Raw genomic sequence first — 15,189 nt, 5'->3', positions numbered from 1 at the left:
CAACTCTGACTCTCCAACATCTGCAGTCCTCACTTTCTCTCTGCTGTAGAAGGGAAACTGGGGTGAAAGTAGGTCAGGCGTTATTTCGCTGATACCCATGGTTTCTCACTGGCCTATTGGTGGGAGCATGAAGGAGCATCTCAGTGGTTTTTGATGGGGCCTGACATGCAGACAGGCGACGTGGGCTGGCAAGGGTTAATAGGTTCTGGGCGGTGCTCTGTTAACTTGGAACACTTCCTGTCTCTGTGTAACAAGTTCTGCAGACACACAAGAGCAGTCAGCAACACTTGATAGGAATGCCGAGCAGAAAACTGTCGCTCTGAGCAAAACCCACATCGCTGCCCCAGCACAGGGGGAAGGTAGGAAGCTGTGTCTGTGTTGGGACACAACAAGATGAGGAGATTTTATGTCTACTATCTGCAAGTATACATGGCAAAGGGTCACTCACATGAGAGAATTCATGGAAAAGTCAAACTGTAGCACAGACAGAAAGAGAGACTGACAGAAAATCAAACGCAGACACATAAAGAGAGTCAGACAATTGACTACGGACAGGAAGACAGTAAAATAGGCAAACTCCACTAGAGACAGACACAGGAAGCTGGATACTAAATCACGATCAGGCAGCTAGCCAATGAGAAAAGTGGCAGGCAGACACCATAGCAGTCTACAATCTATCAGAGTGAGATTACCAGACAGAGAGAGGAATAATTAAACAGAGCAAAACACAGCCGGACAATCGAACAGAGATTCAGACAGACAATCACAAAGTCAGCTCAACAAACAGAGCAGCTATCAGACAGATGCAGAGAACCAGAGAGAGAATCAGACTCAGTATTTGATTTTGAGTACTTTTTCCTGGCCTTACCAGCTGCTAATAGAGTCAGGATGGCGTTAGTAAATGAATTCTCAAAGTTTTTTATAAATTTGATCATGGGACATGCGTGTTGCTGACTGGCTAGCATTTATTGCCCGTCCCTAGTTGCCCCTTGAGAAGGTGGGACTGAGCTGTCTCCTTGAATCACTGCAGTCCAGGTGTCGTGTGTAAACACAGAATGCCCATTCAGTGGGAATTCCAGGATTTTGACCCAGTGACAGTGAAGGAATGGTGATATATTCATAGAATCATAACATCATAAAGTATACAAGAGGTCATTCGGCCCATCGAGCCCAACATAAACTATTCTCAATCTACACCAGTCCCACTTCCTGCAATAGACCCATAGCCTTGAATATTATAACATTTCAGGTGCTCATCAGGTAGTCGCCTGAGGCGGGAATTGAACCCGGGTCTCTGGCGCTGTGAGGCAGCAGTGCTAACTACTGTGCCACCGTGCCACCCACCAATCTACACCAGTCCCACTTCCTGCAATAGCCCCATAGCCTTGAATATTATAACATTTCAGGTGCTCATCAGGTACTTTTTAAAGGTTATGAGATTTCCCACCTCAACGACCCTCCCAGACAGTGCATCCCAGAAATATTCCCTCCCCAGGTGAAAAAATAGACCCTTAAATCCTCGCCAAATCTCCTGCCTTTCATCTTCAAATTGTGCCCCTTGTTATTGACTTTTCAAATAGAGAGAGAGAAACAGCTTCCTATCCCCCTGTCCCTCCCCTCATGATCTAGTAACCCTCTATAATGTCCTCCATCACCTTCTCTGCTCCAAAGAAAACATTCCGATCTTATCCAGCCTCTCTCCATCGCTGAAGTGCTCCATCTCAGGGAACATCTGGTGAATCTCCCCCTGCACCCCCTCCAGTACAATCTCATCCTTCCTATAATGTGGGCACCAGAACTACACACAGTACTCCAGCTGTGACCTAACTAAAGCTCTTTATACTCCAACATCACCTCCCTGCTCTTATAATCAATGCCTTCACTGAAGAAGGCAAACATCCCATATACTTTCTTATCCTGTCCCATCCTCAAGGATCCCTAAACAATCACCACAAGACCCCTTTGTTCCTCTGAGTTTCCTCATGTCCTGCCATTCCATATTTCCGAGTCAGGATGGTGAGTGGCTTGGAGGGGAACTTGCAGGGGGTGGTGTTCCCAAGTATCTGCTGCCCTTGTCCTTCTCAATGGAAGTGGTTGTGGGTTTGGAAGGTGCTGTCTGAGGGTCTTTGGTGAATTTCTGCAGTGCATCTTGTAGATGGTACACACTGCTGCTACTGAGTGTCGGTGGTGGAGGGAGTGGATGCTTGTGGGGATGTGATACTAAACAGGCCTGAAGCTGCTGTACAATGCAATACCTTGTAAAGCAGTTAGTGCTGTAATGTAGGAAATGCAGCTGCCAATTAGTGCACAGCAAGGTCTCACAGACAGTATTCTGATAACGACTGGCTAATCTGTTTCAGTGATGTTGTTTGAGGGATGAACATTGACCCAGGACTGTAAAGACCACCTTTGCACTTCTTTGAGATGGTGGCCTAGGGGAACCTTTTGTTCCCACTTAATGGGGCCTTGGATAATCATCTCGTGAGAAAGTTGCTCCTCCCTGGTGCTGTAAATCTCAGATTGTGTCTGGGGTGAGAAATGAACCTCTGACCCTCTGACTCAGAGCTGAGAGTGCAACCGCTCAGATTAGGGTGTTGGGTCAGAGACGCCAGATTTAATACAACATTATTGAAACTACACTGTGTGTACAAACAGAAACCAGACAAACAGCACAACTCATTAATGTCACCAGCTATGTTATATCTGAGCTTCCCTCAGTTCACTTTTTCACATCCTCTACTATCTAGTTTCTCTTTAAAGCATTTACTGTGTCTTCCTCAATGCTCCCCTGGGACTAACGTACACATTCTCATCACACTCTGGATAAAAATGGTTCACCTGAGTTCCTGTTTGGACTCAGCGGTGATTGTCTTATCCTGGCAGATCCTAGTTCTGGACTCCACTAAGATGGACACATTTTATCTGCCTCTGGCCTATCATTAACTTTCTCTCTCCCCACAAATGCTGCCAGACCTGCTGAGTTTCACCAGCAATTTCTGTTTTTGGTTCAGATCTCCAGCATCCTCAAATCTTTATTTTACTTTATTATCCTTTTATCTGTCAGATCACCTCTCAGTTTTCTCCTTACCTGAGGAAAGAGCTCTAGACTGTGCAGATTTTGTTGAGAGGTATTAAGTCTGACAAGTATATAGGTTGATTCAATAATTATAAATCTTTGGTGTCTCCTCTTGTGCCTCTCAATGTTTTTACAATCTGAAGAGAGGACCTGTTACTCAGTGTCTGGTCAAACCATGTTCCACTAACATTTAAAATAACTTTTGATCTCTATTCCTCCAGAAATGAAATGTTTCTGATTTTTCTCCGTCCTTATTAACCTGCGTCAGTACTTCTTGTGATTTGTGTATCTGTCATCAGAATCCCTCAATCCTATTCACACATTTATTTCCCAGGGATTTGTAACCTCCTAATTCTTCCAACCAAAACCTATCACTTCACACAGATCTATATTGAGCTGCAGTTGTCAATTTTTGCAAATGTGTTAATATATTATTTATACTAGAACAATAATTATTAATTATGTTAGTTGTTAGCACTGCTGTCTCACAGGAACAGGAAGTCAGGTTTAATTCCAGCCTTGAGTGACTGTCTGTGTGGAGTTTGTACATTCTCCCTGTGTCTGGGTGCTCCAATTTCCTCCCACAGTTCAGAGATATGCAGGTTAGGGTGGATGCTAAGTTGCCTTGTAGTTTCCAGAGATGTGTAGGCTAGGTGGATTAGCCACAGGAAATATGGAGTCATGGGGTTTGAGTAGGATGCTCTTCGGAGTGTTGGTGCAGCGTCAATGGGCTGAATGGTCTCTATCTGCATTGTAGGGATTCTTTGACTCTATGATATTCTCACAGATGGAGAGGGTGCCTTACTTAAACAAAATGGATCTAGGGTCATAAATAAGGAAATCTCACCCCTGAACCAGATCCTGATCATTTATGCAGATGTGGGGAAGGGAGTAAATGGTTTATGGGTTGTATTTTGCATGACCATCGCTCATGGAAGTAACTGCATGGACAAAAGTTCTGCCTTTCAGGCAGAGCAAGTTTTGGGAGTGGAGTGCCTGAACCTCTATTTCTGGACTTTGGACCAATCAGGAGAAGAGCTAAAATTATGAGACTTCTTTGAAGAGGTATCCAATTGGATACAGTCCTGAGGGAGCTTCAGGAGAGGTGATGTGCCATTTGGGAACAGAAAGCAGCACTTTGGGAAGAGGTAAGGTACCCTTTGAGTTGTAAACGTAGGTACGAAGATGTATAAGTTGGATCGACCCCTTGAAATTGTTACAAGGAGCTGTCAAACTGTGGATCCATTTAAGTATACTTCTGTTAAATTACATTAACAATCTGTTTACCATTTATAAAAGACAGTGCTTGCTATATCACACTGTCTATCTGTTGACATAAGCCTAAGGGTTATCATGAAAAGATTAATGCTGCACAGGTTCCCTTAGAGGAATGAGAATGGTTGGAGGAATTATAGTGAGCCATGGGACTGGGAAGTAGGATAGCATGATTAGGCATGTCCCTCGAGTATGGAGAGTGTATTGGGAGGTGAAGAACGATGAGGGAGAGGGCTATGTCAAGATCATGGAATTCCCTCTCTAAGGGCATTATGGGTTTATCCATAGCACATGGACTGCAGTGGTTCAAGAAGGCAGCTCACCCCCACCTTCTCAAGGGGCAACGAGGGATGGGGTAATAAATGCTGGGCCCAGCCAGTGACACTCCCGTCCTATGAGTGTGTAAAACTAAATGGACAATTTTCTATTACTGTGCTGTCTCTGAAATCTTTCCAGTGAATCTGTGTTTAACTGTAACAACAACCTGCCCCACTGTAATGAAAACAGGACATTCAGGGCATATTCCTTTTGGATTCATAGTGATAGGAATTCACTTGTTGCAAGAGTGCAAGTTCTGCCTTTGTGATAACTATATTCTCTGATTTAGCATCATAACAATCAACAAGATTCATATTGAAATCTATATCAATATCTATACACCATTAAGCCACTCACCTTCCTGACTTGGGAATATAGCGCTGTTCCTTCACTGTCACTGGTCAAAATCAACTTCTACCTTATCCAGATATGACTGCATTTTAAAAATTCTTTCATAAGGTCCGGGTATTGCTGGCTGGGTCAGCATTTACTGCCTGTCCCTAAATGCGCTGGATAAGGTAGAAGTGAGCTGCCTTCTTGAACCAATGCCTTCCTTAGGGAGTTGGTGCACCCACAGTTCTGTTAGGGATGGATTTCCAGGATTTTGACCAGCGACTGTGAAGGGACAGCACTATATTTCCAAGTCAGGATGGTGAGTGGCTTAATGCTGGTGGTGAACTTGAAGGGGGTGGTGTTCCCATGTATCTGTTGCCCTTGTCCTTCCAGATGGAAGTGGTCAGTGATTTGGAAAGTGCTGGAATCTAAGAAGTTTTGGTGAATTTTGACAGTGCACCCTGTAGATGGTACACACTGCTGCTACTGAGCGTCGGTGGGGGAGGGAGTGGATGTTTGTGGATGTGGTGCCAATCAAGCGGCTGCTTTGTCCTGGAGGTGTCAAGCTTCCTGAGTGTTGTTGGAGCTGCCTGCATCCAGGCAAGTGGGGAGTAAAACAATGACTGCAGATGCTGGAAACCAGATTCTGGATTAGTGGTGCTGGAAGAGCACAGCAGTTCAGGCAGCATCCAAGGAGCAGCGAAATCGACGTTTCAGGCAAAAGCCCTTCATCAGGAATATTCCATCACACTCTGGACTTGTGCCTTGTAGATGGCGGACAGGCTTTGGGGAGTCAGGAGGTGGTTTATTCTCCGCAGTATTCCTCACCTCTGACCTGCTCCTGTAGTTAATGTAATTAGTATTGATATTGATAATGGGGAGTTCAGTGATAGTAATTCCATTGAATGTGAAGAGGAGTTGGTTCGATTCTCACATATTGAAGATGAAGACCATAAGAAATTGGAAAAGGGGTGGGCCATTCAACCCTCAAGCCTACTCCATCCTTCAATAAAATCATGGCTTACCTGACATTCCCCATGTCAACCTTTCTGCCCTTTCCCCATAACCCTTGATTCCTCAACTGATCAAGAATCTCTCGATCTCAGCCTTAAATGTACAGAAGGACTCTACCCCCCACCGATCTCTGTGGCAAGGGGTTCAAAGACTCACAACCCTCTGAGAGAAGAAATTCCTGCTCATCTCAGCCTTAAATTGGGGTCCCTTTATTCTGAGACTGTGCCCTCTGGTCTAAAACTCTCCCATGAGGGGAAATATCCTCTCAGCATTTACACTGCCAATCCCTTAAGAATCCAATATGTTTCAATGAGATCACCTCTCGTTGTTCTAAACTCCAGTGAGTAAGGTCCCAACCTGTTTAACCTTTTCTCATACAATAATCCCTCCATACCAGGAATCATCCCAATGAACTGCCTCCATGAAATGATAACTTTCCTTAAGTGGGCCAAAACTGCTCACATTACTCCAGATGTGGTCTCATCAGTACCTTGTACAGTTGCAACTAAGATTTCCTTAATCTTATTCCCCAAACCCCTTTAAAAATGGACCAACATCTCATTAGTTTTCCTGATTACCTGCTGCACCTGTGTGCTAGTTTTCTGTGTTTCACATACAAGTGAGCCCAAGTTCCTTTGTGTTTTTTGCTATTTTTCTCCATTTAAATAACATTCTGTTCCTTTGTTCTCCCTTCCAAAATGAACTACTTTGCAAATCCCATATTTTCCCGCCAACTTAATGTATCAATATCTTCCTGTAAAGTGTTTATATCCCCTTCACAACTTGCCTTTCCACTATATTCTTGACATTTGCAAATTTGGCTACAGTAATTTTACTTTCTTTCTCCAAGTCATTAACTTATTTTAAACAGTTCAGCACTGACCCCTGTGGAACCCCACTGGTTACGGATCACCAACCTGAGAAAGATTCCCTTATCCCCTCTCACTGTTTCCTGCCCAGAAGCCAATTCCCTACCTCCCATACTGTGGGACCTTATCTTCTGACAGAACCTTTTGTGAGGTATTTTGTTGAACACCATCTAGAAGTTCAAATAAAACACATTGACTGGTTGAGACTACCTCAATAAAACTCTAATAAATTAGTCAGACACAATTTCCCTTTCATCAAGCTTTGCTGACTCTGCTTGATTATCTTATGGTTTTCCAAATGTGCAGTTTATACTTTCTTAATACTTGATTCCAAAACCTTTACAACAATAGATGTTAGGCTACTTGGCCTAAAGTTACCCACTTTTTGCCTTCCTCCCTTTTTTTTAATAACAGTGTTCCAATCCCCTGGTAATTCTCCAGAATCCAATGATTTTCAGAAAATTACAACAAATGTACCCACTATTTCTGTAACTACGTCTTTGAGAATCCCTAGATGCAGGCCACCAGGGCCAAGGGAACTAATTACATTTAGTCCCAACAGTTTGTCAAATATTACTTCTCTAGTGATGGTGATGGTGCTCAATTTTGCCCTGATATTCTTTAGTGTTAATGGGATATTCGAAGTATCATTGCCTTGCAGTCGTGTGCTACGAATGCTACCTGCCACTTGTCAGCATGAACCTGGATATTGTCCAAGTCTTCCTGCATTCGGACATGGACTGTTTCAGTATCTGAGGAGTTGTGAAGGGTGCTGAAATTTGGGCCATCATTTCAGTTGATCAATTTCAGAGTCACTGTTCATTCTGACAGTGATGCAGGACTGGATTGAAAATGTACAATTAATCTGCCTTTAAAAGACAACATTCTAACCTGACATTCACTGAGAGAAATCTGGAAGTTTAACTCTGTCACAATATCAATCTCATAACTGGAATTTCCTGTTTATAAGCTGTCAGTCTGTACTCTGAGTGAGAAAAGTGCAAAGTGTTCCAGGAATAACATCACAGTGAAATATATCTCCATTTACACTGATTGCTTGTCCACGTGCTGCTCGTATTCCAGTGAACTTTGCCCCTTTCTGAAGTACATTGTGTTTTTATCTAAATACTGATCCCAGTAGGAACCATTGAAGTGAACTCATCTGCCCATCACTGAGCTTTAGTCAGTTTAGCTTGGAGCCAATATCGCAAAGACAATTAGTTCTTCTTGAGATGGTTAATCTGACAGGGTCAACTGCAAACAATCTTCAGAATTATCTCTGTACAAACTCACAGTGGCTATGACGTGTTTATAGTATCAGTGAGATCTTGAACCAAATTGCCCAATTTGCCCTGTCAACTGGAAGTGGACAATCCCATGGCCACTGAGAGAATAGGCAGCTTTCCCTGACAACCTCAACCATGTTTATTCCTCACCAAAGTGACTACGTCATATAGATGATCAGGCCATTATCATATCACTGTGTGAGATGGTGCTGAGTCCAGATTGGCTGTTTCCTAAATTAAAGCAATGATGACGTTTTAAAAGTATTTGATTGTCTAGAAAGGGCTTTGAGACGTCCAGGGTTGTGAAGGGCACCAGAGAAATGAAGGTTCCCCCATTAGTCTCTCACTGATGGCTGATCAATAGGGATATGGCCAAGGTTTGTATCAATGATTCAGATGTTTCTGATGGCTCATTGTATACCCAGCACAGCAAACTGTTCCCTCCCTATTACTGGGGACAGAGGTTAGCAGCACAGCATTGACATGAGAAGGGAGAGTGATGTGTATATCACATTGGTAGTGAGGTACACCAAATAATCATTGACTCCATTTCCCTGTCCCCTTGAGAAACACACATAAAGCTCAGTAAATCAAAAGAGCCCATGGAGAAGGGGCAGCATATTGAAATGGAGGAAAACTGGGTGGCGGACAGGAAGCTGAAAAATGTGTTGCTGGAAAAGCGCAGCAGGTCAGGCAGCATCCAAGGAGCAGGAGAATCGACGTTTTGGGCATAAGTCCTTCTTTATGGTGGACAGGAAACAGAGCATAGAGATAAATGGGCCATTTCCTGTCACAGGGATCAGTGCTCGGGCTTTAATTACTTACAATCTATATGAATAATTTGGATGAAAGGATTAATTATATCATTGCTAAATTTGCCCACGGCACAAAATCTGGTAGAAAATGCAGTGGTCATGAGGAGGTAAAGAGTGCGAAAAGGCATATAGATACATTAAATAATCAGATAAAATTTGTCAGGTGGAGTATATTGTGGGCAGAATTGTACTTGTCACTTTGGCAGGAAGAATAGAACAGCAGGCTACTGTTTAAATGAACAGACAATGCAGAACTCTGTCCTACAGAAGGATTTTGGTGTCCTGCTAGATGAATCACAGCGTTAGTATGCAGGCGCAGCAAGTGATCAAGAAGCAAATGGAATATTGGCATCGGTTGCAAGAGGAATGGAATAGAAACATGGAAAAGTTTTACTGCAACCATACAGGATATTGGTGAGACTACTTTTAGAGTACTGCAATTAGATCAAAGATGGAGTTATAGGATATCTATATCCTGATAGAAGTTTACAAGATTGTGAATGGCATGGATAGAGTGGAAAGTTTTCCCAGGGTGGAGGGGTCAGTCACTAAGGGACACAGGTTCAAGGTGGAAGATTAAAAGAGATGTGTGAGGCAAGTTTTTTTTTAACGCAAAGTGTGGTGAGTGCCTGAAACGCACTGGCAGAGGAGATGGTGGAAGGAGACACAATAGCAGCATTCAAGAAACACCTGGACGGATACAAGAATATGGGGGGAATAGAGAGATATGGATCCTGTAATTGAAGACAGTTTTAGTATGGAAGGGCAAAATGTGCCAGCGCACACTTGGAGGGCTGAAGGGCCTCTTCCTGTGCTGTATTGTTCTTTGTTCCTAATTAAAATAAATCAGAGAATTCTGGTGAAACTCAGCAGTCTGTCAGTGTCTGTAGAGAAAGAAACAAAGTTAATGTTTTGAGTCCAGTATGACTCTTTGTCAGAACACGAAGCTCTGCAAAAATTATATTGGACTCAAAACATTAAGTTTGTTTTTCTCTCTCTTCCTGTTTTTCTTCAGTTGTTCTACTGATAGTTTTGGTGTCCTCTTTGAACAGGATAGATTTGTATTAGAAACTATTCAGAGAAGGTTCGCTCAACGTATTCCTGTTAAGGAGTGGTTGAACACGTTGGATCCGACCCTACTGGAGAATGGGGTGATTCAATTCAAAAACATAGTGATCCTGAGGGTGGATACTGGAGATGTTTCTCTTGTGCATCAGACAAAAACTAGGGGATGCTGTTTAAGAATAAAAGGTCACATTCTAAAATAGAATCTTAAAGCAATTGCTAATCTGTGTAATTCCTTTTCCCAGAAAGCGATGATGTGTTGCACCACTACTGAGAGCAGTTAGCAGTCACCCACGTTACTGTGGCTCTCGAGTCACATGTAGGCTAGACCAGGTAAGGATGGCAGTTTCCTTCCCTTAGAGATATGAATGAATCCAGTGACTTTTTACAACACTTGATGATAGTTTTCATGCTCGCTATCACTGAGATTAGTTTTCCATTAAATTAAATTAAATTTAAATCTCACCAACTGTATTATGTCAGGGAGTTAACCTGGGTCTCTCAACCATCTCACCATCCTGCTCTGTGAAGGAGGAAGGCCACGGGAAGGAGGGGTGGCTCAGTGGTTACCACCAGGGACCTCGGTTCGATTCCACCCTCGGACAACTGTCTGTGCAGAGTTTGCACATTCTCCCTGTGTCTGCGTGGGTTTCCTCCCACAGTCCGTGGGCGGCACGATGGCACAGTGGTTAGCACTGCTGCCTCACAGCGCTAGAGACCCGGGTTCAATTCCCGCCTCAGGCGACTGACTGTTTCCACACTGTAAGTAATCTAATCTAGTCCAAAGATGTACAGGTTAGAGTGGATTAACCATGGGAAATGAAGGGTTACAGGGATAGGGTAGGAGGATAGGTCTGGGTGGGATGCTCTTTGGAGGGCCAAATGGCCTGGTTCCACACTTTAGGGATTTTATAATTCCATCTTTAGCCAAAGAAGTAGTGAAGTGATAATAGTGGGAAAAGTCAGCAATGGAGTCAGAGGGGAGGTAGAATAGTGTTTCCTCTCTGATACTAAGAATGTGGTGCTGGAAAAGCACAGCCAGTCAAGCAACATCTGAGGAGCAGGAGAGCTGACGTTTCAGGCATAAACCCTTCACCAGGAACGTCAGGATGGCCCTTGGGATACTGCCTGACCGGCTGTGCTTTTCCAGCACCACACTCTTTGACTCTGATCTCCAGCATCTGCAGACTTCACTTTCTCCTACTTTCTTCCCTGAGAGGGGGTGTGGAGTGTTTGAGAGTGTGGCAGGACTAGCGATCGCATCAGGGTCTATGACAATGGGGAGTGTGGAAATGAGTACGTAGTGGGGATGGCGCTGGGGTCAAACAATTGAAAGGAAAGAGCTCCCCAATTTGGGGTATACTGGCTAAAATTCTCTATGCCATTGGCTGCAGCCCTGCATACATCTGTTCCCAGTATCCGCATGGGATCAAGGAATCTGCCCCCAAAGCTCCTATGGAGGAGATGGACCTCCTTCTGTGGACATGGGGGAGTGTGGCCAAAGACAGAACATTTCCCGAGGTTATCAATTCCCATCTTTCCAGCAGGATAGACTGGAATGCTGACTCAGAAAAGGGTTAGTGATTTCCTGTGCTGTCTACTTTGGGGTTCAGGCTGTCTGACTCTTAAAGGGAGCTTTGTGCAGAATTGTCCCCACATTTAAACTTGTTTTTGGGAGATTGTTGTTGGAGACAAACTGCTCCAGAGAAAGCAAGGGACTGGGTGATCCCATGACAATGTCGCCGGTTGCAGGGTCCCAGTACATACAATCATGGCTTACCTACCTGATTTGATCAAGTTCAGGAGAATGGCATTAAGTCACAATGCTGTTAACAAGCTTGCATAGACACAATGGGAGGCATTGTCTTCTTTTGCGCTGTAACACTTCAAAGGTTCTGCGAATTGTACACTTGGCAACGTTCTGAACTCTGATGTTGGAAGGTACTCGAGTTGTGAAGTGAGTTTTGTTTGATTAGGCGTCAGGTGACAGACAGTAGGAAAGAAAAAATGTCAAAACAACTGCGGATGCTGGAAATCTGAAACAGAAACAGAAATTGCTGGAAAATCTCAGCAGGTCTGGCAGCATCTATGAAGAGAAATCAGAGTTAACGTTTCAGGTTGAGTTACCCTTCTTCAGATAATTGGAAAGATTGGGGAGTGTTCAAAATTCTGAGGAAATTTGTTTACATGAATAAGGCGAAACTGATTGCGCTGGCAGGAACATCAGTATTCAAAGGAACAGATTTCAGAAAACAAGTCCAGATTCAGGAGAATTTATTGACGTGGCAAGTTTGGTTGATCTGTTGCATGTGGGATTCAGTGAGTTATTGAATGGCTACTGAAACTATCACATCTAAGGCTGTGAACCCTCACTATTATGAGCAGGAAGAGAAACCATTGTCACAATCAATCCTTCACTGTTGGTCACAGACATCACTTCAGAGCAGATCACTGCACCAGAATGGCAGGAGATACAGACCTCCAGCTTCTCAGGGTGATCAAAGACTTTCAAGGTACAACAATTTCATTCATATCATCTCCTCAACCTCCACCTCTGCACTGTCCGTGTTAAATCCTCCAACACGCTTTACACCTGCACTGTCCTTGTTAAATCCTCCAACACGCTTTACACCTGCACTGTCCGTGTTAAATCCTCCAACACGCTTTACCTCTATATGTGTGAGGTTTGTTAATTGTATTGGACCCTGTTCACTTTGACAGCTTCTATTGAAGAGCTTTGCAAAGATCAGGAGAGGAATGAACTTCCCATCACCGATGCCAACCCAATTCTCCACAGCCTGTGCACTAGACTTGAATACCTGTTACAGGTGAGGGATATGACTAACCAGTCCCCTTCCTTTAACCACATCATTTGTACAAGTTGTAATAAAGTTGAGGCCTGATTTCTGTGGCATACTTGTTACATGTGACTAACCAGAAAATAATGTATTTATGACTACTCTCTGCTTGTAAGTCAGCCAATCTACTATCTATGCCAATATATTACCCACATGGGCCTTTATTTTATACAATATACTTTGGATGAGTCACTCACTTATACTCCAGTTGGAAATCTAAGCAAGGTTTCTACAAGTTTCCCTTTACCCATGGTAAATATTACTCCAATAAATTGCTTCAACATGATTTCTCTTTCACAAAAACCATATTGACTCTGTCCAATTATATTTTCCCTATGATAGCTGATTGGCCTGTAGTTTCCTGCTTTCAGCCTTCCTCCTTTTTTGAATAAATAACATTTGAAAAATGAAACATTGAGATTGCTGTTACTACCTTAACATGTCAAATGCCAGCCTGGCCAGCAAATTGTGATGAGTTCATTTTGTTTCTTTTCTCCTCGTTACCAGTACGATCAGAAAGAGAAGAAGACGATTTTTGGGAGCCGGAAGGATTATTGGGATTATATCAATCTGTGTCTGAATAGTCACAAATGTGGAACAAATGCTGTCAAATTTATTAACCTCACATCACAGGTGTGTGAAATGAGTTTCATGTTTCCTATCTGTAAATATACCAGTTTATTCATTAACACAGATATACAGAAAAGGAGAAGAGACCAATGTTATGGACAAGACCCCCTCAAATATTTTAAGAAGGTAGCCTCGACCCTAACGTTTTCTTATTTTGAAGGGTAGATGTGAATTGCATGTTCCAGACACAATGTGATGTTAAGCAAAGCAATTTACTTAAACACTATAGTTAAAACACAAACAAAAGAAAGAGGAATTTAGAATAACTTAACTGTTGGAACACTTAACCGAATAGATACATTACCAATTACTAATTAACTGTTCCGATATTGTAACATCCCATAAAAACACCCCTTGCCAAAAAGGCAAATTCAGACACAGCTTCTCCAATCCAGGAGGAAAAAGCATCAACAGAAAGTTCAGAGAGAATACCAGCTAGAATTCAGTCACTGAAGTGTCCATCTGTTTTGTGCCCAAAGGCACCTGCTACTTCAAGCTGAAAAATCTCGAAAACCTGGTCTGGGAGAGCTGGCCACACCCAGGCTGCTTCCATTGTTTAAAAATAACCCAAGGCCTCAGAACGTGTTCACTTAAGTCAACTTCAGTAGCCAGTTCAGTATTTCTGCTTTATAACCTCTCTTCAAAAAAAAACAGGACAAAATAAAGTGACGACATTGTCACACCAAACCATTCATCACCCAGTCCCCATCCTAACATAGTAGAACCTGTGCATATTATCATCTATCCACCCCTTACTCTCACCCTGCAGTTCCTCAGAAATAATTTGGAGATGCTGGTGTTGGACTGGGGTGGACAAAGTTAAAAATCACACAACACCAAGTTATAGTCCAACAGGTTTATTTGGAAGCACTAGCTTTCGGAGCGCCGCTCCTTCATCAGGTGGTTGTGGAGCATAAGATTGTAAGACACAGAATCGAGAGCAAAACTTTTGCTCTAAATTCTATGTCTTACGATATTATACTCCACAACCACCTGATGAAGGGGCAGCGCTCCAAAAGCTAGTGCTTCCAAATAAACCTGTTGGACTATGTGAGAAACAAAAGCTCACTCACTTTAATAATTTCAGTCCGAGACAAATATCTGAATAACAGCTTCTTTTTTATTTATACACCTATAGGTGGATGCCTTGTCTAATTACCAGGTATGGTAATTACAGAATGCACACTATATCCAACAAACTCTCGAAATTTATACAGTTTGAATCCCCATATTTTTCCTTATTCCATTGTTTGTTCCCTGCTTCGCTTACGTCACTCATTTCCTTAAGACTGATCCCACAACTTCTGTTTATCCTGTCTTGTCCGTGACAAACTCTTATCTCTGACTCCCATAAGGGTGTTTGACGTCAGTCTATTATAGATTATTGATTAGGCATATCTTTTCTTCTATCAGCATCTATTTCCATCCAGAGGCCACTTTGACCTCTTTAATTAGGGTTTGTTCCTGTGTCACTGTACAAGCGAGGAGAACAGATGTTTTCCTGTTTGCCCATATATCCACCATTGTTCTGTATTCATGTCTCATGCTCACATATCCTTTCTTTTTGCTGAATATGTATTTCTCATTCCTATTCTGTATCAGAATTTATACTTGCAGAAATAACATTAATTCATTTATATCCCACAACAG

General features: G+C 42.8%; 1 protein-coding gene across 6 annotated transcripts in view; it reads left to right on the top strand.

Annotated features, from left to right (window-relative positions):
• The first annotated feature begins 246 nt into the window (after window positions 1-246).
• The window catches only part of LOC122551857 (FYVE and coiled-coil domain-containing protein 1-like), a 56,686-nt gene continuing 41,743 nt past the window's right edge, over window positions 247-15,189 (top strand). For 2 of the 6 annotated variants that reach the window (XM_043694396.1, XM_043694391.1), the window contains exons 1-5: window positions 4,143-4,224; window positions 10,297-10,384; window positions 12,437-12,564; window positions 12,773-12,879; window positions 13,417-13,542. In XM_043694396.1, coding sequence (XP_043550331.1) covers window positions 12,513-12,564; window positions 12,773-12,879; window positions 13,417-13,542 — 285 coding nt within the window. In that variant the 5' untranslated portion in view covers window positions 4,143-4,224; window positions 10,297-10,384; window positions 12,437-12,512. Of the gene's footprint in view, window positions 360-4,142; window positions 4,225-10,296; window positions 10,385-12,436; window positions 12,565-12,772; window positions 12,880-13,416; window positions 13,543-15,189 lie in introns of those variants that run through there. The other 4 variants (XM_043694392.1, XM_043694394.1, XM_043694395.1 and 1 more) reach the window with 4 other exon arrangements.

The sequence above is a fragment of the Chiloscyllium plagiosum genome, chromosome 7, assembly GCF_004010195.1.
Source record: "Chiloscyllium plagiosum isolate BGI_BamShark_2017 chromosome 7, ASM401019v2, whole genome shotgun sequence".
Classification (NCBI taxonomy): Eukaryota; Metazoa; Chordata; class Chondrichthyes; order Orectolobiformes; family Hemiscylliidae; genus Chiloscyllium; species Chiloscyllium plagiosum.
The sequence above is the reverse complement of the archived record's forward strand: the minus strand, read 5'-3'. Positions and strand labels throughout refer to the sequence as shown.